This window comes from Corapipo altera, unplaced genomic scaffold (assembly GCF_003945725.1).
Source record: "Corapipo altera isolate COAL_440 unplaced genomic scaffold, ASM394572v1 133, whole genome shotgun sequence".
Taxonomy (NCBI): Eukaryota; Metazoa; Chordata; class Aves; order Passeriformes; family Pipridae; genus Corapipo; species Corapipo altera.
This window is the reverse complement of record NW_020884939.1, coordinates 628,764-655,752: the sequence shown is the minus strand read 5'-3', so window position 1 is coordinate 655,752 and position 26,989 is coordinate 628,764. Positions and strand designations below refer to the sequence as shown.

The following is a 26,989-nucleotide window of genomic DNA, read 5'->3' as shown; positions in this document are numbered from 1 at the left end:
AAATTCTTCGATTCCCATTTTCTGTATCCTAAACTTCATTCAGTTTAAAATCCATGTATCACATTTGCAAAGTCTTTTGTCATTGCAATATTTTTTTCTTTGCAAAACACTAGATGGGCACTCAGAAAGACAATTTTGCAGTAATGTTATATATACCATTAGCCAAACACATCTTTTGGATTGAAAGTGTTAGCAACTTACTGGTAGCCCAGGTGAGCTTTTTAATCAAACTTTGGCATTAATTTGTATTTTTTCAGGGATTTTCCAGAAGACTGATTCCTTTGTTGTGACATACTGGGTAGTTAAAATTATAATTGTACCACTGGGAGGTCTTGTTTTTCAAGTAACATTTAAAAGCTATTAATGATAGCTTGTGGGCACAAGTGTTGAAAAATATGATTATTAATAGCCCATGTTAACACTAGGAGTAGGATGGCACATGTAAACTCTGAAAATAGCCCGGCTGGCCATCAGCAAGATGGTGTTACGTGTGGCAAAGGCATTCAGAAAGATTTCTTTTGGAATCAACATTTCAGGGGGATGACAAACCCTTCAGTAAAATATAGAACAACAGGAAGTACTGGCATGAAACAGGTGAAACTGTTGAGCTGTGAATCAACTTAAAGAATTTGAAAAATGATAGAGGGAAGGTGAAAAAGAGGTTTGCAGAGGCTCACTGCGTAGAGCTTTAAATGCCATGAGACAGATGTGACCACAGCGTGACCTCCTTTCTAGCCCATGATATTACTGCCATTAATCAGTTTTGCCAGTTCTCCCAATTTTCTGCTGGGTCTAAGAATAGCAGTTTCTTTTCCTTTTTCCCTAAAATAACTGCTTCTGAAGACCTGTGGGTAGGTGAGCCTCCCAGGGCTCTGCTTCACATGGGAAGATGCTTTTTTTTCTTCCAGCAGCCATCTCTACCCTCTGTTCTTGCTGAGGGGTCCCCAGTGACAGCAGTCGTGGCAGTTCAATAACCTTGCAAAGTGGTTTGGGCTTTCATGATTAGACATTAAAAGCTTAAAGTCATGAGCAGTGTGCAGCCTTGAGCTTTAGAAATAAACCCCCTCCATCCCCCAAAATAATTCAAACAGCATGTTTTTTGGACAGTTTTGTAATTTTTGAGATCTGGATGAGTTTTTTCTTATTACTATGATTGAAGGGACAGTCGAGGGGAATGAGAAAATTTGAGATAAGAAGAGGTCAGAATTAAAACTGTGTTGTTGATACAGCTCTTAGCTTAAATGTGTTAAAAGACCTCTTAGCAGTGTTCACACCTGCATGGACTGCACAGCCAGGGTCTGTCTTGTTTTTCTGTCTTCAGGTAGTCTCTGACATACCCTCTGCAGGGAACATGTGTCTCAGGAATCTTGTGACTTTCTAAATCCAGATACACTATCTTTACTTGCAAGATAGTCTCCAGCAGTTGCTCCAAAAGGTGTGAGTGTGGTTGTCTTGCCACAAAATGTATGTGGTGTTTAATGAGTTATGACATAGCTGAGATCAAACTGAAATCATTAATTTACCTTCCTTTGCAATTTCTACTGTTGACTGATTAGTGGGATTCCAGTCAATTGGAAAAACCAGATCAAAAGTGCAAACTCAAGAGCAACAGATTGGTCATAGAGCACATATAAATGCATAATTGCAGCTATTTGGGTATATCAAACAGCTGGCACTATTACCCTGCATTCCTGAACTGGAGGTCTCATTCTGTGACTCAAGTTCATGACAGCGTTTTTGTCTTACTATAGTTCATAAAAAAGAGCTCTCTAAACTCCAGGTTTGGGGGTTTCCATGTCTGGTTTTGGATAATCAGTTTACTATCTGCTTTGTTTGCTCTCATGTTCAAAAATCTAAAAATCCATTAGAAGTCAATTCTTCACAGTGTCTACATCATCTTTTGCTACCATCCATTTTTTTCCAGGATTATTTAAAGGGTACCATATATTTTACTCAGGGTTTATGATGGTGTAATTAAAAGCTTCTCTTCAGCTTCCTGTGCAGAGGGTAGTTGGCACCTTCAACCTTTAGCTCGGCCTTTCTGAAATTAAGTGTTTAATTATGCATCTGCCAGAGTACCTAGTGGTCTTCAAGTAGTTTGTGTTTTTAAATTGCATTGATATACTTTGTATTAGTTTATTTTCTACATCCAGAAATGTTCATGCCTGCTTGAGGCCAGAGGGGGAAGTACTCTCTGCTCCTTCATATATACCATTTATTTATTAAGTGCTAAAATATGTGGGATCAGATCCTACCATGCACTTCATCCCCGCTTTGTGCTAAAAAGGTCTGCCATTAATGTAATTGTTTTTAATGACACAATTAAATGAGGAATAAATATCCTAAACAAATGATAGTATAGTGGTCATAAAGCCATAACCTCTACCTTTTGGGATTCACTAAGTTTAAGTTGCTGTAACAGGCCTTGCTGCAAGGCATGTTCTGAAAGGGTAAGGAAGTAGTCTGAGTATACCTGTGCCTGGATTCTTTTAAATGGTAACAGTGATTTTCAGAAGGATCTATTTGCTTTCTCTTACTGGAGAACTAGAAGAAATACACCTTGAAAAACAAAAGGGAATGTTTCATTTTTTAAAGGTTACAGCATAGCAAGAGGATTTTAGAAGACAATATTGGCTTGCTTAAGTGGCGTTGCTCTATGTTTGCACTGTACTGCTCACATTCATATTTCCTTTCGTTACTAACCCTCCCATGGCTTTTTTCTGCTTCCAGGCTGTTAAGACTTGCTTTTTCTAGACCAAGTTATAACTCATGTTGAAAATTCAACACGTAATGCACGAGAGTGAGAAGCAGATGGGCCTCTCTGCAGTGGGAGTCCTTAGAGATAATGCTGACTTTCTGTCTGGGCTGTAATTCACCTCGGTGCTTTGAGAAGGTGCAGATTGGAGCTGCAGTGTGGTTACATTTGAAACACATTCCACGCAGCCAAACACCTCTGCACACGTTCACAGGAGACAGGCTGAAGAACCTTTGCAGGCAGGCTGGCAGTGCCCACAGAAGTACCACACACAGTGCCTGGCCTGTTGGTAAAGGACAAGACTTGACACCTCCTTTTGCACAATCCAGGGCAATGTGTGCATACAATTTTAATGTTATTTATTCATAAGCAAATAGTTTATGCTCATGGAAAGATTTTAAAAAGTCCTCAAACGCACAGTTTAGGAGGCTGTTGGATGGTTTTAGAGATGTTAAAATCTCTGGGTAATTTCTGCTCATGACAGAAAAAATAGAATAAGGGAGATTGATGAGGCAAATCTCAGAGATTTCCTGCAGTCACTGAAACGGTAACTGTAGGTGTGTAACATAGTGATTAAAAATAGTAGGCAGCCAAATTAAAGCTCCTGACTGGTGAGGTCTGCTGACCTTAGTGCTAAAAAATGAAAGTGTCCTTTGAAGAGCTGGATTTGGAAGCAGAAAGAGATGGAGAAGCATCTCAGAGATAATGAGAATAGAAAGGGTTGAGATACACACAGTTGATGTCTAGTTTAGGTACCAGAAGTTGCTCACTTGGGATGTTGTGGTATTCCCTCATTATACTAACAATGTTTGGGTATGGCTGTGAGAAGCAGAGCAGAGGGAGATCTGGGGAGAGATTTGTGGTGGCACAGGAAAAAAACTGTCTGGGGGAATAACTCTCTACATCTGTAAATTGTTTCCTCTAGAACTAAACAAAACTTGAATTTCACGGATGGCATCTGCCTAGAAAGGTATAATCAAATGTAAAAAACAGCAAAAATGTTACCTCTCCTGATACATTGCCAGGGCAGGAGGGGAGAAAGGAAGAGGAAAGAGAAACTTCTGTATTAATCTCATTTTCATTTCCAGAATTACAGAAGAGATAGCAATATATATGCGCTGTTCACATTGCCTGGAACTTCACTGTCCCATTCCTGGGTCCATATAATTCAGGTATTTTTGTAAGTTTTAAATTCCTTTACTCAAAAAAGGTGTTTCTACCTACAAAATACTATTTATTGCAGAGAGTTTAGGGCCATTTACTTCGTGCATTTTAATGTTTCTTCACACCATCCTTTTCTCACATGGCTACACTTTTATTTGCATTACATTTATTTTGTTAGGGAGTAGACCTGCTTCAGCCATTGCATCTGTAAATGTTGAGTGGGGGTTTGGCCTTAGCCAGTTAGTTTTGCTGGCATTAAGAATTCATTTCTCCTGATTTCCAAACCTTTGAACTCAGACAGGGATAGAAAATGAGTGAAACTAGAATCTTTCTTGCTTTATATCTACAGCTATAAAGAAATGGCAAAGGTTAGTTTAGTGATCCACCTGTACAGTCTACAATTACCTCTTCCCTAAGTGGGTTTCCTGAGGAACTCTGCTGTCTACTGTTTGTCTGGGTGTAACTGGTGGAGATGTGCAGCCAGATGTAATAAAGGGGGTTTTTGTTTATAGACATGATTCTAAAAAGCAAAGTTTTTCATCCTTTAACACCAAGCATTTCAAAGATTTCATCTAAAACTGTGCACATAGAGCTGGGAGGGGCAGGCAAAGCAATTTACAGGAAAAAATTATTCACTCAGTAAGTTAATAGAGCATTTGTAATGAGTGAGGTGTGAATCCTGCTTCCTTATCCCTGCTCCCAGGCCTGCACACAATCAGTAGGTTAATAAAAGAAAGAGCAAACTTCAGAAACAGCTCATGGAACAGAGATCAGAATGTCTGACTGGAATCTAGATTTTTTACCATGCCATTATTACAGGAAGAGCAGCAGTGGGAAGGCAGAAGAAAGGAGAAACACATGATATGTTTGGGGAAGAACTGCAGGAGGCACAAGTTGGTACCTTGAAATGTAGCGATTACTGAACTGACTAAATACAGTAGTATATATAAAATGTAATAATTTTGTTTGGGAGTATCATTCTGTCTCTGTGAGTAAAGTAAGGGATGTTTCTTATAAAACTAACCAGTGGGAGCTGTCAGGAGTTGCTGATCTAGAAACTAGGACCGATGCTGGAGTGGTCAGTGTGTGGAGCTCAAGATTTTAATGTGACTGTGGCCACTGAGCTGTGGGTTGGGGCTGACAGCGCTCGCGAAGCTTCGAGTTCACACCTTAAAGTGCTCTGAACTCACTCCTCACGTGTGATGGTGGTTTGTGGTGCTGGGTGTGTGTTAGGGAGGAGTTTCTCTCTTGAGACTGACTAGTCAGTAGAGCTCCCCATTGGTGTTTCTGATGCAGAAGTACAAAACATTTGCTGAGGTGAACACAGTGAGTAGGGGGAAGCCACTCAGCTTTGCTCCGGGACAGGAGACTTTTCTTGGAAAAGGTGATGGATGGCAAAAGCTTTTTGGATTTGAAATAAGAATACAAGTTTCTTTTACAGTAAGAATTGAGAGAGTGTCATTGCTTTTCAGTGTGAAGGATAACAGGGAAATAATGCCCGAAACTGATGTCTGCTAATCATTGCAGTTAAGTTTATGCAGACAGGGATGGAGTTTCTCTTCAGGCACACGATTTCTCAGGGCTTGGAGCAAGAATTATTAGATTGAGCAGTTTCAGTCTGTCTTTCACATTTATCCAAAACCCTTGGTGTTGTACTAATTAACATAGTCCAACTTTTTTCTTGTTATGATTGTACCTTGCAAGAAACATTTATGTGAAGTTTGTTGGGTTTTTTTCTTCTACCCTTATTGAAGATATTCTAAACTGCTTTCTTTGTACACAATCCAACTATTTTCCTCCTAGTTAGACTTAACTGGACGTCTCTCTCTCATATTATTTTTGGCCTATTCCCAGTTTTCTTGTTGGATAGAGCAGTGATTTGAGCTGTAGTAACAATCCATCACTACCTTGGGGATACAATTGCTTGTAAATGTAGTACTTTGTGTCTCCTCTTTGTTTTCACAACCTTGACTGTGTTATCAGCTTGCTTAGCCAGTAAGGCTTCATGCTTGGAAATAGTCAAGTGTTAGGAAAATAGGTGTATTAGATCTTCCATGCAATCAATCCAGATCATGAATTTAGAGTCTACTATAGGCTATGAATTAGTGAAATCATTGGGAAAGAATTTCGGTAACTGAGTGTGTGGATGAGGTTTGGCTTTAAATATTTCAGAGACTGGAAGAAGGAAAAAACCAGTAAGATAAGACTGACTCAAAAAATAATAAAGAAATGAATTACATGGTTGCCATAGCCCAGAAATTTATGTAGGGGAAAAGGTGGAAAACTCTATGAAGGAGCAATTTGGTGATGCTGTTGACCAGCAGATGGTACTTGGTGGGAGGATTTTTTTATCTGTCTGGTTTCTTTATTGGCTGTAGGTGCATGAACCAAGCTAATGCATGCAGGTCTGTACTATTACTACAATTTGGGATGCTTCAGCATATGGTGGAGGAGGATCAGGGACTACATCTATAGAAGGAAAGGGATGCTGTTACAATGACATGGAGAAAGTACTAAGTGAAATATCTAGGAAAATGTTCCAGAGAGTGAAATGGATAGCTCAGGGAAACAGCCTTCCAAGCAAAGTGTTTTTCATACTTCAAACTTGCCAGAAAAAATGCAAGTGAATATAAAACTTGTAGGGAGCTGTGTAATGGCTGGGGAAAACAACCTAGATGATTTAATGGACTTTTCATGTTTCTAACATCTGGATCCAGGGAGTTAATCTGAGTAAGTGGCATTCTGAATCTGCTGATCTGGTGGTAAATCAGGCAAACTGGGAATTCAAAAGTGCACATCTGCATCAATAACATTAGAAGGCAACATGCATTGCAACTGGTAATCATTCACCAAAAAACATGCAACTTCTTTGTTAAATTTAAAATTATAAAATCATTGGGCTGGAAGAGACCTCAGAAGGGGACTGATACCACCCTGTCCCTCACAACAGATATCTGTCTGGTCTTGTCCATTGGCAGATCTGATGCCGTAGCCTCCTGGCTACTCTGCTCTGGTTTCCCCCGAGCTCAGCACCTCACCTGAACCTGCTTTTCCAGAATGTGAGCTCCATCCCAGCTCCCCTACCCCTATGAAGCTCCTTTGAAGACTGTAACCATCTGTGTCCTACAGCTTCTCCTGCTCGTGCTTCCTCCTTTGCCCCACTGAACCCTTCTGTCTCTCCTTATGTTTATGACGTCTGATCATCCTTTTTGCACATTTTTTATCATGTCAAAAACGTTCTTCATGGAACCCCCTCCCTGAACTGCAGCTGCAGTCTTACCCAAATGGAAAAAGCAGAAGGAAAGCTTGCTTTGTCCACCTCGGGTATGGCATCTGCTGTTTTCATAACAGCAACCACCTCACAAACTCCTGTTCAGGCTGACCCACTGTATCAGCCCCTCTGGCTCTGTGAAAAACTACTACATAGGCTCTCTCTTTCTTTCTTTCTCTCTCTCTAAGCACTTAATATGTAATGTCCAAATTTAATGTTTACAGCTGTTCCCATTGAAGTATCATCCCGGTTTGTCTTTTTTCTTTCTGTTTCTTCTGTTTGCCTGGTGATTCAGCAAACTTGGTGTACTCTCCCAGGTATTCTTTTCGAAGTACTTAGAATTGCCAAACATCATAATGGCTCATTATGCCATACCCCGAGGCAGTTACACCTGTGCTTTATGTCAAAGGCTCTGCATTTTACCTGAAGGTAAAAAAAGGAGTACGGATAGTTCTTGGTTGTACAGCAAAGGAGCCCTCCTTGTATGTGTAATTTAGCATGCTGGGATTTCAGCACTTTTTAATACAAGGCTGAGGCATTCCTAAGCACTAAACCTTCATTTCAAGACTGAGCTGTGGCTTAGAGCTGAAGCATCCTGCCCCACATTGCTTAGAGACTCCAATAGAGAATTTGAACCATTGGTGCAATTAGGTGGCAAGTGGAGCAGAAGTGTCCAGAACAGTCATTGCTGAGGTTCCTCTAATGGCTCTCCTGGTGGCCGTATTTGTGGGGAAAGGAAATACTTCCTGTTCATTTGGTTGAAATAACCTTTCTTGAGTAGAATTGCTTCATTCTCATTAGATCTCTGAGGGACTTGCACAGGTTCAAGAAATTTCTAGTTTAATTGAAGAACTTCACCTTCAAAATACCCGTTCAGCATAGCTTCAGATGTCAAAAAAGCTGCTGGCTGATACTCACAAGACTTTCCTTAACAGAAATAGCCTTGGACTGTTACATCTCTCCTTTCCTGGCTGCTTTAATTCTGGGTTGTGTTCACCTTTAATGTTATCTCTCTGGTGACTGGGTTGGACCTTTCCAGGAGGGTACCGGACTGCTGATAGTTTGTGGAGCCCGAGGGACTTGCTATGGATAACTGACAGACCTCTGGCCTTTGGAACCTGCCACAGTGAAAATTACAATGAAAAACTAATTAGTGACCTGATATGGTGGGGAGGGCCAATATGCATTTGTAAGGATTCAATTGTGCATCTAAGGGTTTGAAGGGAAAATAGCAGGAAAGGAAAATGAAGGGCATGGGTGAAAGTTAAGTACTTCATCCAGGACACATAGCCTATTATTCTGTTTTAAACTGATCAGCTTGCTAAGTAGGTCTTTCATAACAAGAAGATGCCTTTCTGTAGAAAAAATAATGTGTAAAATACCTGATTCTAGGTTGTTCCAAATGTGAGCTTCGAAAGTTGAGAATAAGGAACTGTAATCAGTCTGCCTTACTCCTAAGGATTAACAAATAGTTCTTTGCTAAGCAGAATGATTAATCAGGAGATTAAACATATCTGCCATGTTGTCATTGCTGTCTTTTTACTGAATGAAGTGTTTGTATAGTTATATATGATAATACTTTTAGTCTAAATGAATTTTTTACTGGAATGAATGGTAAATCTTTATACATGAAACCATACTGACTTTGAGGAAAAGGATCTTCTCATTTGAGCAAAGAAGAATATTAATTTTCTTCATGTTGTCTACTTCCTTTGTCGAGTGCAGAACTTGTAAATTGATATGGGGCATTCAGGAATTAAATGTGCACATAATAAAACTAAAGATATTCACTTCTTGGCAAATTGTTCGCAAGAACTTTACTGTTTTCCTAGGCTGAAAACTCTGAAATTGTTTGGAAAGTATTTTCAAATGTGGCATATCTGTATTTTGAGTGGCATATGCCAGTTGATTTGCACCAAATAAATTAAAATAAATTTGGGTGCACCAAATAAATTAAAAAAACAACCCAAAACCAACAGGTATCCATAATGACTCTCTGAATACATCGCTGTGCTGAACTTCCTTTGAACATATTTATGAGAAAATTTGTGGAAGGAACTTCACATTTGAGGAACGTCATGTAAGCCTAGGAAAACCTAACTGCACAAGAAATCTCCTAAAATCCTGATTTGGACTAGGTTGCGCTTCCAGTATGAAAAAACTGTGTGACATCTTTCTGGGACTTTTGCATCCAGTTGATGCCAAACAATACAAATTTGTGAAAACAAAATAGTTGGGGCTGGGGTTGGAATTTAATTAATGTTGTTTTTGTGGATTAGCTGCTTTTTTTACTTGTGTTCTTCTGTGCCTAGTGTGCATGGATATGATTTATCTTCAGTTGTTGAATAGTAGAGTTTCATTTGTTTCCTTTGCAGGGGGAGAGGACCACTGAAGCACACATCCGATGTGATCAACGCAGCGAAGATGATCTCGGAGTCAGGCTCCAGGATGGACGTCCTGGCGCGGCTCATTGCGGACCAGGTGGGTTATTCATGCAGCAATGCAGTAAAGTTTGCCCCACACCCATCCATCCACAGAACCTCTGACACCTAAGGAGAGGTCACTTACTTAAGTGCTCATGACATTTTTAGATCTACTGTCTGATTTTCCTTCTGTTCTCCCTTTCTGAAGCCATGGATATATAGATCCTGTCCTAATATATGTGTGGATTCTCTTCTTCATATATATTAATGTTTATATACACTTACACACACACACACACACAAAATATAAGTGTACATTCAGAGATATGTATGGACATATATTTATCTACAGGTGCATTTGTATGTATGTGTGAATGTTTGTTAGCTCCCTTAAGCTATGAATGCAACATTTTAGACATATAGTATATATGTATGTATATATAAATGTGTGTGCATTCATATATATATGTATATGTCTATATTTATATATTGGAACAATAGTGAACATATAAATACATACAAATATTAATATACAAAATGTATATTACAAATACATACAGATGTATATAAAATACATATTCTATATAAGATACATATACATACCTACAAATATATATAACATATATTATACATACATACAAATATATGTATGTATACATATATATACATATTATATGTAATATACATATACATGCATACAAATATATATACATAAAAGCTATTGTCCCAGTTTAACCCCAGCTGGCAACTAAGTACCCTGCTCAGTCACCTGGAAAAAACAATAAACCTCATGGGTTAAGATAAAAAGCTTAATAATTTAAACAAAATAAAATGTAATAGTAGTTGTAGTAATAAGAATAATGATAACAATAATGAAAGAGAGGGAAAGAGAGGAATAAAACTTGGGTTGTCTTGTACTTGGATTATCTTCCTTCCATCTCTGCCTCTCAACAGTGGCTGTTTCAGCCTCTAAATACTCGCAGTCTTGACGTGATTTCTTTTTTTTTTTTTTTAGCATTTAAAAGAATTATATATATCATCATCAAATGCAAAGTGTTAGAGCTGTAAGGTCTACTTTATTTCCACTGGATTTTTAAAACGTCCGACGGCTGAAAAGCCTGCACCAGAACCACCTGACTAGGAGCAGGGTAACTGGAGCAGCCTGGCTGAGAGCTGCAATGGTGGCTTAGGAACTGAACACACCTCCTCACTATGTGGGGTTGGTTGTTTTAGGGCCAGGCACTGCCAGTAGCGTAGGGAAATGGCAGTGTGCAAATATCACATTTAAAACATTTCCTGTACCTTCTGGGCCCGGTGTAGCATGGTATGGTCACTGTTTCCACACCCTTAAGTACTCTATATTTTTACCTTCACTTTTTATTTTCATACACAAGGCTTGCTCTTCTAGTATCTAGGAAGCAGCAACAGTCTGTTACTTGTTGTCATGTGTCTCCCTGAATTCCAGAGAACAAGATGAAGAATTTCTATTTTGCATCTCTGCAGTTTGATCAGATATGTGGAAAAACTAGGTAAAATGTCTTGAGTCCTCATTTCTGGTCTTGGCAGATATTCTCCCAGCACATCTCTCTTTTCAGGGGCATTGGACAATAGCTCCTTTCAAGATTTTATCAATTACAAATTAAAATTCAAAACTGTCACTGATATATTGCAGAAACCATTGCGATATCAAAGGCAAAGATGAGTAAGGGTCATAAATCCTTACTGGTTTTAGAACAGAAAATCCACTCTTGCTGAAATATTTCTTGTAGATAAAGGAAAATTTTAGGGAAGAAATATTTCATCTGTGTTATTACAGTGAATCCAGACTAGAAACATGAACCAATCTCATGTGTGAGGAAAAAGTATTCATGAACTATAATTGCTAATAATTCGTGTGGACCCTCATAGTTGCTGGGAATTGTGACATCATTCAAATTATGGGAACCATTTTACTGAATTTGCTCAAATTATTTCCATTTGTCCTCGCTCAGATCTTGCACAGTTGATACCCATGAGCCACCTGAGCCCTGGTATTTATTCCTGTGGCATCTTGTGTGCATCTGAAGGACACTCGTTACTTATGGGTGATGTTTGTATTTTAGATGCAATTTCAGGTTACAAACACTAGAAGCAAAGGAACACAGGCAATTAAAAAAACAAAACACAAATCAAAACATGAACCAAAGCAGCCCTTCCAGCTGTGGTGAACACAACTACAGTCATTGTTAGATATGTGTCAAACTTAGTAAAAAAAGGGAATCCTCCCCCTTTATTCCTCCTATTACAACCATATGATCCTCTCATTTCTCAGATAGCTAGAAATCTTTTAACTTCTATAACCTCTTTTTGCCTATGCCAAGTCATCCTTTAACTTAGAAAGCTATTTTCTCACTGTGATGTTTTTCTAATCTCAAAAGTATTTTCAAAAACAGCTGTTATTTTGGCAAATTTCCTATACTCTTCTATCTCGAGGTCTTAAAATAAAATAAACTTTACAATCCCCTGGGCTTTTTTCTCTAGTCCTTCTCTGAATTTCGGCCAAACTGGAGGAACCCTTCAAGAATTTGGTACCCAGAGTACAACATGAATGTCAATAAGGTTTTTACTAATGCCTTCCTCAGCAGCATTCAGACTTTTTAGTGGAATTTTTCACATGCTACCTTTTAGTAACATTTAAATTATGTGGAATTTCTATTACATGGAAAAAAATGGATTTGTGTTATTTGCTTCAATTTTCAATTAGCTGATCTTTCAAGATATAGGTCCTTCCATTATTCCTGCACATACTCTTCTGGACACTTGCTATCAAGCTTAGGCTTCCATCTAAGTATTTGCTACCACTTCTGATACTGTCATTTAATTAGGGTGCATCACTTTCGTGTTCAGCTTCCATGAGTCAGCTCTTCCTATGCCTTTGGAGTTACCAGGACCACAGTAATGTGTGACAGGATTTTCAGTGTTCAAAGCTACACAAAAGGAAGAAAAGCAAAACCATCGCTCTGCTTCCTCCGTCTTGCTCAGACCCAACAGAAGCAAGCTCTGTGTAATGAAGAATCACTGGCGTATCTCTTTAGCCTTTTCCTGTTATTGAAACATTTTCAAATTAATAATTTTGATTCATACTCCATGTAATTTCAGAGAACTGTGTAATTACATCATTCTTACTGTTTTTCTGTTAGGAGAAAAGAAAAAACTCCACAGGAAACTCTACCCTGTAAGTGTATTTGCAGCCTTTTATAACTCATCAGCCACAACAGAACCTCTCTGATATAATTTTTCTTTAATTTCATATTTTTTTTATGATTCCCTCTTCCTGTGTTTGAAGGAAAGGCTTGCAGTGTGGTACAATTAGCAGAATTCAGTTATATTTCAGTCTGTGCTCACAGCACTTTTAAAATGGCTCAGAGTTAACAACTGTGAAAATAATCACAGTACAGCATCAACATCAACCTAGGCAAATGAATCACAAGTACATTGATAATAAATGTAGTTTAAAAAAGATTGTTATAAATTCACTGTCAAATTTGTGACCTGGAAGCCATGAGATAATTAAGACAGTTAGTTAGTACATCCTGGTTTGATGGAATGTGCTGAAGATTAAGGTTTTATTAAGAGCCTCCTTGGTGTTCCAGTTGTTTTGCACCCACTACGATCCCAGTAAGACAGGCACTCAGACTGTGAGGTGTCATTTAATATGCTGTTTGCCAGACCTAATTAACACAGTGAGGAAAGCACAGTGTAAATAATCTTACATCCCTGTCAGTGAAGGGAACCCCATGTGGTGTAGCATCCAACAGGCACAGCAAACATTTGGAGTAGTGGGTCTGTGGGTGATTATACCCAATATTAATCACCGTGAAGACAGATTTGGATTCTAGAGAAATGCTACTGGCTTTTTAGCAAAGGGATGAAATTAAAGCAAGAACAGTATTGTCTACAATCAGAATTTCCAGCAGAATTGTTTGTCTAGTGAACCTTGGTTTCAATATGGTTTTAATCACTGCGTAATTTGAATTTATCAAATCACTTCAAGGTTCCTATGGATATTCTTTCTATTAGGTAAAATGCCACTGGGTTTTTTGGATGTGAGTCTGTTCTGATCCCTGCGATATGTTTGGGAAAAAAAACCTCTCATAATTTGTGGACATCTCTAGCTAAGAATGTGAGGCAATTAACTGGTAATCATCAATGGTCTGTGAGTTGATTAAATGCAGAATTTATCAGTTGTCCTTCTGTTGCAGCCCAGATTTTGGTTTCACTAGTGAGCAAGGGTTGCTTGTACCAGATGCTTCTGAGCAATATGTAGAAGATTCCTTATGGAATGTCCTACACAGTACATTTCTTCCTAACATCTGTCCATGGTTGATTTAGATATGCTATAAGGCATGAGGCTTTAGGGTTTTTTGTAATATTTTATCCTGCTTAAAGTAGTGCAGAATGTTATCTCTACCCCTGCAAATGCCTGCTCTTCTGTTGTGTTAGTCCCTGTCTTTGTTGTCTCATCTGGTGAAGTTTTATGGGTGAATAACAAAACTGAGCCCACTTGGCCAGACCACAGATACATTCAGGCCAGTCCCCTGTTGCTGACACAGTTAATAGTGAATACTTACAGAACTCAGTGGGATAATGGCACGATACTCCCACAATAAGGTCTCCCAGCAGCCATTCCAGAATTTACTTAACCAGACATATAAAACCAGACACACAGAATAGTCCATTAATTTGTCCAGTAACTTTTTTAAACCACTTAAGCTTTTAATATAATCATTCTGTACCAAAAAATTCTGCAACTTAACACCCAGTGTTAAAAACCATTTCCTTTGTTTTGAACACAGTCTAATTACTTTCAATAACCCCTTGGGTTTGTAATGGAGGAAAGAATACTTGTATCCATTAAAATCTTTCTTGTCCTTCTTATTTGCCTTGGTGTGGGCATTGGAGGGGAAAGATGCACCGTATCTACTCAGGGTGGCAAAGCTGTGGGTATGCCACAGAGTTGTACAGTTGCATAATTACATTTCAGAAGACTTTTCCTATTTAAGGCCAAGCATTTGTTGTTTTGAATGCTCCTGGTCTTGAAACAGTGTTTTCATAGAACTATTTTGACCTCAAGGTCTTGTTCTTGAGTGGCCATTTCCCAGACTTTGGTTCATATCATCTTTAGAATTCCTAAAATGGTACACATTTCTTCTCTAATGCTATGTAAGGAAGATAGTAAATGTGACAAGCCTGACAATATTACTATATAAAAGAGTACTATATAATAATTATTCTTGTCACTGAACTTCTCTAATTGACATTGTCACTGTTTTAAGTGCATGACACACTATATTGGCATGTTACCACCCTACCACCCTATATGTTGAGTTTTTCTGGCTGAGAGGACAAAGTCACAGTGTAGTTAAGGAAAGAAAAAAAGGGAGGAGAAGGAATATCTTTCCAGGAATACACTTCGTATTGATATAATTAATTCTGATGCTTAGAGGTATTACTGTTGTATTTGACTGGAAGTATAAATTTTTACTAATTAAAATAAACTACACAATGAGTGTTTTCTAAGCAGTCAATGAAATACCAGTATTTAAATATTGATTTAGGCAGTTCTTAAAGCAGTGCTGAGTAAGGAAGAAACAAAGACATATTTTAGTATACATGCTAACACTTTGAAAATGTCACACGCAGCAAGAGAAGATGTCAAGAAAGACTTCTGGTTTTGTTCTAAAAACAAAGAACAAAACAAGTTTTGTTTTGTGTCAAAGCACAGAAAACATTTTAGTAACAGATGTAGCAGAACACACCGTAAGGACTGATATCCAAGTTAATTTTAAATTGTTCAGTCTGGCCTTCCTTATTTACTCTTATGTTTTCCTAAGTCTAAAGCATGACCTTGTTTGCTTAAGCAAACATATTGCATAGAGTCATGAAGATAGAGTTGTCACACCACGTTTAAACATATACCAGGTTTCTTCAGCAAAGCCAGTAGATTAAAAAATTTTATTAATTAAGTAGAATTGGTGCTTTTACTGACTTCTGACAGGTTTTGGATTTAAATCCATTGACCACAATTCCATAAGACCAAAAGTTTAAATAAAACCATAAATATAAAAGCACAGATCGTTGACTGATCATTGACAGTCAACACAGTGGTTGGTGGGAATCTATATTTGCTTTTTTAATATACAAAGCTGAACACAGTTTCCTATCAGAAAAAAGTGACTGTATTTATTATATAAGTAGAGCACATAGGCTAAAAACACATCTCTGAAAAACTGTAGGGATTCACTGCTTATTTATCACACTTAATTTTTACAGCTGTGGTAGCAAAATAGGGACTCACCATTCCCCTGAAGATGCCTTTATTCTGCCAGAGCAGTGAAAAGTAGCTTCAGAACAAACATGTGGCCTTTGGTGTCTGGTCTGGTACCTCAGAGCAATATTTCCCCTCCAAGTACTCCCTGTATTTTGGCAGTTCACAAAAATGAGGTTGGAAAGACCCTATTATTATTTACAAAAATAATATTCGGAAAAAAAATCTGTGGTGTTAAAAGTATTGCAATCAATGAGTTTTCTGTAAGACCTTATTTTCCTGTTCCCACTGATGCAGATGATCTGTGGATTGAGTTGAATTCACTCTGGATGGAACACAAAAAACCCCCATAGTTCATATTACAAGATAAAGCATAATATATAAATGTTAACTTGTCTCTGCATGTGTGTTTACATTTACCCACAAAATGCATGTTTATATTCCCCACATCACTGTTAATGTAGGTATTTTCTTAAATAAAAAACATAACCTCTATGGAATTGAAGGAAAAGTAATTATTCCATACAGTAAATAATGTGTTTAGAAATATTGCTAAGGCAAGTGCAGCAGTGTTAAAAGGGAATATGAGGAATTCTAAGATTATTCTGATCCTCCAACTATTACATTAAAAACCTTCACAAGAGGAATGAACTGTGCAGCCTGATACAGCTGCAGTGAAAGACAAGCCTAAATTAATGTACAATTTGAATACTCCTCAGTGAAGTATTGACATGATTCCTGAGACATGTTTGAATCAGCAATTGCTGAAATGCTTTATTAATTGTTCTTTTCAGTGTCCAGACCAGTCGTGCAAACAGGATTTATTGGCTTACCTAGAACAGATCAAGCTCTACTCCCACCAGCTCAAAATCTGCAGTCAAGTTAAAGCAGAAATCCAGAATCTCGGTGGAGAGCTTATCATGTCTGCTGTAAGTAGAAAAATGGTATAAATTACTCTGTTAATTGACATAAATGTTGCATTTCAGTTGGGCTTTCCTGTACTTGCAAGATCATGGAGTCACAGAATATGCTGAGTTGGAAGGGACCCACAAGAGATGTTCCAATGTCATCCCAAATCTCATTTTATTTCATGTTTTTTGTACACAACACAGAGAATCTAAGACAGTGAAGCATAAGACTAATTGCTTAAAAGGAATAGCAATCACTTGTTTGTTTTTTTTTCTTTTTAATTCTCAAAACATATTATGTATTATCACTGTTATTCTGAAATAGTTTGGTTTTAAGTACTGTAACACACTTTAACATGGTGGTTCATTTACTTATACACATGGAATATGCACATATGTGCATCTGAACATAAAAAGAAATCCCCCAGAGATGTACTTCCAGGTCAGGAGGAAATGATAAAGGATATATTATCCCATATTTGTAGATATATCTGCTTGAAATAGAGTTAAGTCACATCATCTGTCTTACCAATATCTTCTTCTGGATGATGTGATGGCAGAGCAAGTAAAGTAGATATAAATAGCATTACAGATGAACATTGTTTAGGACCATATAACAGTGGTCAGCAGTGCCATGGTATAAGGGCACCTGTGTCTCTGTATTCTCACCTATATAAACACTGTAGTTGGGGAGGTACTGCTGACTGCCAGCACAGCTCAATCTGGGACTTACTGCATGACAAAAAAGAGCAAACATTATGCATAGGAAAAAGTATGTTTAAATCCATAAACACAGTTCATAGTCATTAATTCTTAGTACCACATTACTTTCTTCAGCTGCTTTTCAGCTGTGTCCCCTGTAACCTTGTCTTCTCTGTAACGCTCCTCTAACAACTTCCCCTGGAGGGTTTCTTGCCCAAAATTAATAACCCCCCCATATCATTACCCTAGGTTAAATAGGCCAGTTTACCTGGCCCAGTTGGGATGCTTTGGGGACTATCCAGCTGAGAGTTCTCCTAACTAAAAGTTCTCTCTTAGGAGAGAACTACGAATTCTCTCCTCATTTAGTGGCTTTTTTACTTCAGGCCATATAATCTTGTAGTCCACCTTTCTCACTGTCCTTCCCCAAACTCCAGTACCTTCATTCTAGTCAGAGCCCCAGTTATGGAGGTTATAAAGGTCATGTACAGAAAAAGAGAAGAGGAGATGTAGATCATTAGCTTCTAATTCTCCACTCACTGCAGTTTTGTTATTATCACTCATTAATAATTCCTTGATAAGTGTTTAGTCTTTCATGCTCCCATAAAATACTTATATTTTCAAAAACGCTACTTGCACTTCCTGTTTGTGAGCTGCACAAGAAAAAATGGTAAGGATTCACTGCATCTTCATTAAACAGGAAACGGAAACTTCCTTCTATTAATTGGAATAAATTTGTGCCTCTTCAGGCACAAAATAATGGGGTAACATTTGCAGTATGCAGATTGACAATAATTGCATTCATTTATATAGATAAGCTGATAATTCATTCTCAAGTACTGCACAGTGATAGGCTTGCACCTTACCTTGCCAGTTGGCTGGCTTTTTTCCCAACAGTGGCTTTAAGTAAAGCAAATTATATCACAGAGCAGAAAATTAACAGATCTTTACATATTAATATCATTCTCCCTGTCTTGTGCCAGGCAATTCTGTTTTTTGCTGTTTATACTCATTATCTTCCTGTATTTCATTTTATATTGTATTTGGCAAGGGAGACAGAGCTTTTTGACCTTAAAAAGGAAATGTGTGGAAGAGAGAGTTTTCAAGAGCTACAGTATCCAGAGTTACAGAATTACTTTTGCTAACTGTCACAGAAAAGCCCTCTCAGGTTAGCCAGCCTTACCTGTGCACTGAAGGCTTTGTCACTCCGGTTTTTCTCCAAATGTCTCATTTATCTTCAGCTCTTCCTCTTGGTATCTCAAGAGCCAGACTTTACCTTAAACAGTGACGTTAAGTCAGCTTTTGTGCCAAATGTAAGTACTTTAATACTTCCAACTTCATGCCTCGAGGCTGGATTTAAATGTCTGCTCTATTTCCTGAGTTACCACTGAGTTCCCATGGCTGTTAAATCAAAAGTTCTCTGCATTGCTATGAACGGCCTTCAGCTTTGAAGGCTGCGCCGCAGATGAAAACACAGTCAGAGCTATATGTAAGGCAGCAGGTAGCAAAATACAAGGCAGGGTGTCTACCACCAGGCCTTTGGCTGACACAGTCCCAATCCTTGGATATCCGTACCCCAGGAAAGTGATGTCTTGGACAGCGTGTGAGCACTGTGGCACCTGGCAAGTGGCTCCACGCCTTCGCTCCACTTGGAGGGTTTCAGCTGCTGCTGGAGAAGAGCTGGCACTGTGCTCAACTCCTGAAGAGCTGCTCCTTTGGCAAGAGAGATGGGAGCAGTGCATTTCCGTTCCTTTTAGGGTTTCTAGGTGTTCTTTTTCCCTCTAAAAGAGAAGTCGAATAAACATACCACTTCATAGATTCAATCCCAGTTCAGGTTGTATAGAAAATAAGCCAAAGGGAGACTTGCCATTGTGATTTTATTTTTTTTTTAATCTGGAAACTGTTCACCTCTGCTTTGCCAAGTTCCGCAGAACCGCTTCTCAGCTGCAGCCCCAGTAGGACTGAAGAGAGGGAACAAAGGACTAAGCAGCATGCTGGCAGTCCTGCTGAAATGTGGGCTGCTGTTACAGCCCACTGCGTTTACTACAGGTAGATGGTTTGTTCCACCGCCTTCAGTGCTGCTGTCCTGCTTTCACTGCTGTGTGACCTTCAGTGGAAAAACATCCCCTCTGCCTTTCTTTAGGTCCACAGCAGCTGTTCTGGCAAAGCTGATGCCTCTGTGCACCAGGGGAGTGTCCACTGCTCCCTGTTCAGCCAGTTTGTTTCTCCTGGCTGATATTCCTCCACGTCATTAGGAACGTGTAGTTCAGTTTGTTTGAAAGGATGGTGGAAGGTTACTTATAGGGCCTTACACCATGCTTAAAGTGACTTCTTATTTTGATGTTTGACCCTGAAAATAATAAAACACCCATTTTCTAAAAGCTGATGTTAGCCCCCAAGAGCTGATATATTAAAATTTTCTTCTACTGAGAGGTGACAGAAATGTTTCACTGTTTGGGTTTTTTTTAATGTAATAACACTACAGCTTTCTCTGCTTTTGCCTAGTATGTGCTGGCAGGTGTGTGTATATAGAACTCCTGGCCTTTGGAAGCAAAGCAAGGGATAGATTTTCCTGTCAATTCCAGGCATCTCAGTTACTATTGCTTTCTAAACTGCATCTACTGAGAAGAACTAATTCAAAGGAGTAGCAAGTATTGCTGGTGAGGTACACTACAAGCCAGTTAACTTTTCCTAATAATAATTACCTTGGTAATTAGCAAAAATCAGGATGTACTTTGTAGTTCTGAGCCTCAGTGCATGTAAATGATTATTGTGACAAGCACTCAATTTCTTGATAAACAGCAAGGAAAGGATTTATATTATCCCTTATAAAGGATTTTTCTCAAGACCTGTTTTTTTAAAAAAAATAGATTCCTTTTTTTAAAACCTCTCTGGAAGTGAGTACTTGGGAGGGACTGAGATAACTGCCTGGCTAAGCATCTGCTCCATTTTGGTGTTGCAGAGCAACAGTTTTACAGTCCTTAATGTAAGTTGTTTATCATTTAACTTGGCCACAGGCCTGGTCTAATTATAGGACTCAGTTTCAGTTCTTTGAATCCTACTTAGCCTGAAGCAGATTCTGGTCATGGTTGGTTATTTAGTTCATTAGTTTCAATTTCCCCACCTGAAAAAGGAGTAAAACACAGATCAAACCCCAGAAACTCTTGAGGTATAAAATGCAATCATTGGATGGACAGACAGACATAGATAACCAACAGGATTGCCGCATTTTTAGGAAAACTCTGTTCATTGAAAATAAACAACCCAAAGGGCGAAGCAGATTTCCTGAGGCCAGCTCCATGAATGGGGATGAAATCTCTCCAATATCCCAAGGGAGAACTTGGCAAAGCAGAGGTGAACAGTTTCCAGATTAAAAAAAAAATAAAATCACAATGGCAAGTCTCCCTTTGGCTTATTTTCTATACAACCTGAACTGGGATTGAATCTATGAAGTGGTATGTTGAATGAAGTTGTATGAAGAAATGATGTGCTTCCAACTCTTTAACTTTTTTCTGTGCATCCTTGAACATCCATCTCTTAGTGTCACTGCTACATCAAGATCTCCGTTAAAATGAAATTATCACTGGTGTGGCTCAGAAAACAGGTCGAGTAACTTGTGTCCAAATCCTGGCCAAGGACAAGGAGAAACTCTGATGTCTTCAACAGTCAAGATTTCACTCTTAATAATTAACCTGTTTGGATTTTCTGCTACTTTTAATCTTAAGGGATTAAATCACTTTATTTTATATAGCAACCTTAGTGAAAGCACAAGAAAGCACAAGAAAGAAATTCACAAAATCAAACAGTAAAAGCATAGTAAAAAAAGCAGGACTAAAATCAGAAGCAGAATGTAGTAAGTACTCCTTACCTTAAATGGAGCACTACTCAGACACTCACTGCTCCTTACAGAAATGTAGAATTTGCGTTATTTTTGAGCTGTCAAAGAAATAAAAATTCAATCTTAGTCTCTCAGTATAGTGTAACAAGGGAAATTTGCTTCTAGGAATGTATTTAATGAACCTTATGGTTCAATTAAGATTAATTTTTAATAACTGACCTTGTTTCCAAAAGAATTTTAAGTTCAGGCTTCAAACGCTGACAAAAGAACTGTGTATTTCATATTCAGTTCTCAGCTCCCACCTGTACGAAAACCAAAAGTCTGGTTGAACTGCAAAAACAACTTGGGAGATGGTAAACAGCCAACTGATAATCTGTTCTCAAATAGCAAAACCTTAGTTCCCTGCAAAGAAAACAAGAATACTCAGAGCAGAGCAGTCGGGGTGTCCCAGCTGGGGCTCCAAACACTGGCACCGTGCATATCCAATGCTTTGTGAGGACTGTTTTGTGCAGTCCCTCACAGCTTTATTCCAGAAGGAAGGAATAAAGGCTGTCACTTCTTTAAGGCAGAGGCAGCACCTGCAAATCTATGCGAAGAACGGGAGTGGGACACTGGCTTATTTAGGTGCTTTGGGAGTAGGGAAATTTTGTATTTAACTGCTACAGAAATGACTCCTGGTGACACGTGACAAGGCAAGCATTTCTTAGTGCACTGAACAGAAAATATTTCAACAGCAAAAGAGTTTCTTCAAATTCTAAGTCACAATTCTCCTAATCACTCTGAATGTTAAAAATAACTGACCATACCAGTTATTATACTGTTCAATATTCTATTACAGTAATGGATTGCTACTACTGCCAAGACATGAAATTATTTTACCAAAAATGAGAAACATACAATGCATGTAAACAAATTGAAAATAAAGTTTCAAAATTACTTTTTTTTCCCCCTAAACTCCCTTTTCTTCAGCTTTGTTACTCATTGGAGACTTTGCTTACTTGCATTCAGGACTAATTGCAGAGGAAGAATAAAAGTGCTGAAGATGAGAGTCCGTTTCAGCAGGAGGGTTGCCAGTAGGATTTTTGGTAGCGGTGGTGGGGATTGAGTAAAAAAATATGATCAGGTCTATATCTTCTGTGTTTCACCCCAGTGTGATTCTATAACCACTGTTATAGAATCATTCTGTGTTTGTTTTGCAATGGAAAATAACAGGACAGGTGAATAAAGATATGGCAAAGGGTGTTTCTCCTAAAGCCTTTAATGAATTACTATCTTAACTGACAGAGTCAGACCCGTGAAATGTGGAGGCTGGAATGTTACATCTCCATGGAAAATGCTGAAAGAGTAAAAGTGTAGTCAGGCAAAAATAAAACAGCTTTTTGTTTGGGTTTGTTTTGTTTGTTTTGCTACTGAATCTTTATGTACCACTTGCTGTGCATTGAAGAGTTTGCAGCTACCTTTCTGTAAATGAAATGAACTTAAACGCTCAATGAATATTTTATCAGTCTTTCATTTATGCCAAGTTTCATTTCATCAATTTTCCTGGATATGAGACCTTGAAGAGCCTGCTGAATATCTGAGATAAAAGCATCCAAGCGAAGACAGCCCTTGAGTACATCAGTTTTACAGAAGAACAACAGGTTTCCACCAAATTCTATAATGCTACTGGCATTGAGGTATAAAAACAGCTGCTCTCTAGAGACAAAAAAAAAGATTCAGTGTATGGCTTGATTGTTATCATCCATAGTACATGTCCAAGAACATCTTTTAAGAGCTTCTCCAAAATATTGGATGCCGTTAATATCCCCACTGCCACTGCCTTCCTGTTTAGAAGACAAGTGTGAGATGCATCCAGGAAGCTGCGGGGAAAATATGGGCAGTAGGATGCTGCAAATAATGTGGACAGAGCCTGAAGGTTCATTAACTGAGTCTCCCTGTGTCTCACTGCCTACACCAAGAGGAAAGTAAAATTAATGTGGATTGCTGCCTGTCCTGACATACACCACCTACACACCCACCCACTCCAACCCTGTAGTAGCTGCAGCACCCTAATTTAAACTGCACTTCCCTTATTTAAACACCCTTAGTGGTCTGTAGGTCATCTGCCCTTCAGCAGCTATTTCTTATATCTTTGGTTTAGGTATCTGCAAGCCTGTTTGTATCTCAGGGCATCTTTTGTAGAGCTTAAAGAGTGTGGCAGAGGTTAGGTTCCTCTGGCATGACAAGTGGAACTCAGCCACCTCAGTTCGGTACAACTGGATTTGGAAGTCAGTCTTTGGAGCTTTAGCGTTTAAAATGCTGGACTTGGCAGGTGTCTACTCCCAGAACCCCTGTCTGACTGTGAGACTGACATTCAACATATTGGTTTCCAGTTATAACCTCATCAAAATTAGGGGCCCATGAAGTTTATTTGTTGTTTATAGTAGATATATATGATTATAGTTTAAGACATAAAAATTTCTTGATCACAGTGGTGGGGTGAGGGAGCTGTGGACTGTTTCACAACCACAAGCATTTGGTTAAAGGAGCCCCAGATGCCAGAACAACGTGGTAACTGTTCAGTTTCCACAGGAGAGGAAAGGCCAAGTAAACTGTAATGCTCACCTGAAAGGATCCCATTTCATTATCCATGTTTCACAGTTACACTGAACTCACAATAAAGAAACAGCTGAAGTTTTGTGATGACCTTTATCCTGCCTGGATGCTGCCAATTTCTTCTAGAAGCCTTTTCCCTTCCATGCAAACGGATTTTTTTTTTCCCTACTCCTGGAGCAGGTTTCACTGGACCTGCCACTGACACCCCAGCCCATCTTGCTGCCCAGCCTCTCATTCTCCTCGTGTGCCTCTAATGCAGCTTTAAAAAGGTGAAACAGTTACAGCCACTGACAAACTTCAAGGTGAAAAACTGCCTTTTAAGTCTACAATAGAACCAAAGCTATCTTTTCCTTTCACCCAGCAGCTTCACCTTGGTGTTACTATACTGCCAGTGCTAGAAAAGTGAGTGTGTACATACTGACCATTTAGAGAGGCCAAAAGATTATTCAAAGCTTTTAAGAAGCTGTGAAGACTATAGTGGTGTCAGCTGTTAATTCAATTAATAAAAAAAATTTGTGTGTGTATGCATAGGTGTGTCTGTTATAATTAATCCTCTGGTTAGCAGGAAAGAAAGAAGTTCATTTGAACTTTTGTCTCTCTCCTTCTCATCAAGTAAATTTATTGTGACAGTATTCAGCAGTGTGAAATTTGGCCAGGACTTGAGTTCATCTGCCACAGAGCTACTGCTACACCCCAGTCAGCATCCCTAGAAAAAGGGATGTGCTGGGAACTGCAGATGTGTCAGGAGTATAAGGACAGGGCCTGTGAGCAGAAACCTTACTGACAGCCTGGAAGTTTGTAAAATGTTAGGTTTAAAGGCAGTATTTGAAATTAGGCTTGGGGGTCAGCATGTGCTTTGAACTTCATGTCAAATGGTGTCACAGGAGCTGTGCTGTCCTGCCAAGCTGAGCTGAGTGGCTTCCCTAATTCAGTTTATAACCCACAACCCCCCCAATGTGATGGCCACACACTACCCTGCACAGATCACAGGGCTCTTATAAACTGTCCTTTGTAGAAAGCTCCCGTGCTGCAACAAGGAGTGAACTTTAGCAGCCATCTGGTAAATTTAACACCTTTTCTTGGAGCATAGAGGTAATTTCAGTTTGCCATCACACATAGGTGTGCATTCAACCAGGCCTCTAACTGTTTTAACTGTGAGGTGGGGTGGGAGTAGCAAGGGGTATTTTTTTTTGGCACTTCCAGAGAGAAGCAGTAAGTGTTGTGTTAACTGGAGGGTTTTCCTGTGATTCCAAATTGCAACTGAATCCAGACACTTGACTATTTTTTATTTCTGCCTTATTTGCATTTGTGTTACACAATCATCATGTGTTCCTAAGTGTTACCCAAAGACAATGAAGACAGACAATAATACATTCCAGTTGAGAACGTGACCGATTCATTTGACCTGGCAAAAGGGAGAAGCCCTTTAACCTTTCATAATGACTCAGTTTGCAAAGCTGTGTTGCGAAAGGCTGTGGGCTTGGGCTGGATGGCAAAGCACAAATTCATGGTCCTTTAGAGAACTGGCCTCAGTGCTTTTACAGAAGGCAAATGCTTCAACAAATGAGGTGTTTAGAAGGTGAATTGTAGGCTCTCCATTTATATAGATTAATCCTGCTATTTTTAACATCCAAACCATAGAGAGCTTCCTCGGTGTTACTGTTTTGTGTTTCTATGAGTACTGATGGAAAATACCTTTGCTGTACCTCTTGCATGCCTGTGCTGTGTGCTGCTGAAGGTGGTAGCAGCGATGGGGATTAATTTGTTCTACATTCTGCCTCATAGGTTGGCACTCTGTAAGCAGCTGGAGAGGCCACACAGTCACTGTGATTTCTGTGTGCTATCCTGCTCTTAATTACCCTTACAGCTCTTGGCTGCTGACTTGGCTCCTGACTTGGCTCCTGACAAATCCAGGCACTTTGTAGTATCCCAGCATTGCTCATGAGCGTGTGTGGGAGCCTGGAATGTGACAGGAGCAGCTGGAGACCTTGCCTAGTGCTGAACCAAAGGAAGTAATGGGTCAGATTTTCACAGCTCTTCTTTGAGTTGGTTTCATTAACCACCAGTAGTAATTGCAGTGAAACTCTGCAGACAAGCATCATGAATTCACATTAAAAACCAAGAAAACTATTAACATTGTCTACATAAGCCTTCATATATTCCACCAGCACAAATTTCTGTATATCACTTTAAATCTGAACAGGGGAACATGGATATAGTGATCAAACACACCAAGGGAAAGTAAGGAAATTAGGATTTAGTATGGTAGCCTTATTTTTTAACTGTTGTTTATTCCTGCTGATGCTGTGATTAAAAGCACACCGACTTCCCAGGCCAATGTGTCCTTTCCTTGTTACAGTTGGACAGCGTCACTTCGCTAATTCAGGCCGCCAAAAATCTAATGAATGCTGTGGTGCAGACAGTGAAGATGTCCTATATTGCATCCACAAAGATTATCAAGATTCAGAGTCCCACTGGCCCACGACATCCAGTTGTCATGTGGAGAATGAAGGCTCCAGAGAAGAAGCCCCTCATTAAAAGAGAGAAGCCAGAAGAAATCTATGCCGCTGTCAGAAAAGGTTCTGCAAAGAAGAGAATCCATCCTGTTCAAGTCATGAGTGAATTTAGAGGCAGAGAAATAGTTTAATATTTTGCCACTTTGTGAATTCCTATCTTGAATTGCTGATGATTTTTCATCTTTTCCCCCACTTATTTAATAATTATATATGTTAATGTTTTGCTTTTATCTAATTCTGTAAGATAACACTTGCTTAAATTATTTGAAAATGCTGTTGGATTAATTAGAAGCACACAGTTAAAAAAAAAAAGACAAACAAACAAAAGCCATTTTCTTGCAGTGACAAACTCTCATGTTTTTGCACTGGCCTGTTTTCAACAGAGCACTTTTTAGGGATGCACTTAGGGACTGTGCTGTAGCTGGAAAGGAGGAAGCAATGTACCAACATGCCCAGAATCATACTACATTCATGAGGCTTTAGGTGTTCCTGTGCCAGGGATGAGTGTGGCCA

General features: G+C 38.9%; 1 protein-coding gene across 5 annotated transcripts in view; it reads left to right on the top strand.

Annotated features, from left to right (window-relative positions):
• Positions 1-26,777, top strand: part of CTNNA3 (catenin alpha 3) — a 433,577-nt gene extending 406,800 nt beyond the window's left edge. For 4 of the 5 annotated variants that reach the window (XM_027660928.1, XM_027660927.1, XM_027660931.1 and 1 more), the window contains 3 exons: positions 9,566-9,671; positions 16,715-16,849; positions 26,320-26,777. In XM_027660928.1, coding sequence (XP_027516729.1) covers positions 9,566-9,671; positions 16,715-16,849; positions 26,320-26,607 — 529 coding nt within the window. In that variant the 3' untranslated portion in view covers positions 26,608-26,777. The remainder of the gene's footprint in view (positions 1-9,565; positions 9,672-16,714; positions 16,850-26,319) is intronic. The other variant, XM_027660929.1, reaches the window with a different exon arrangement.
• The last annotated feature ends 212 nt before the right edge of the window (positions 26,778-26,989 follow it).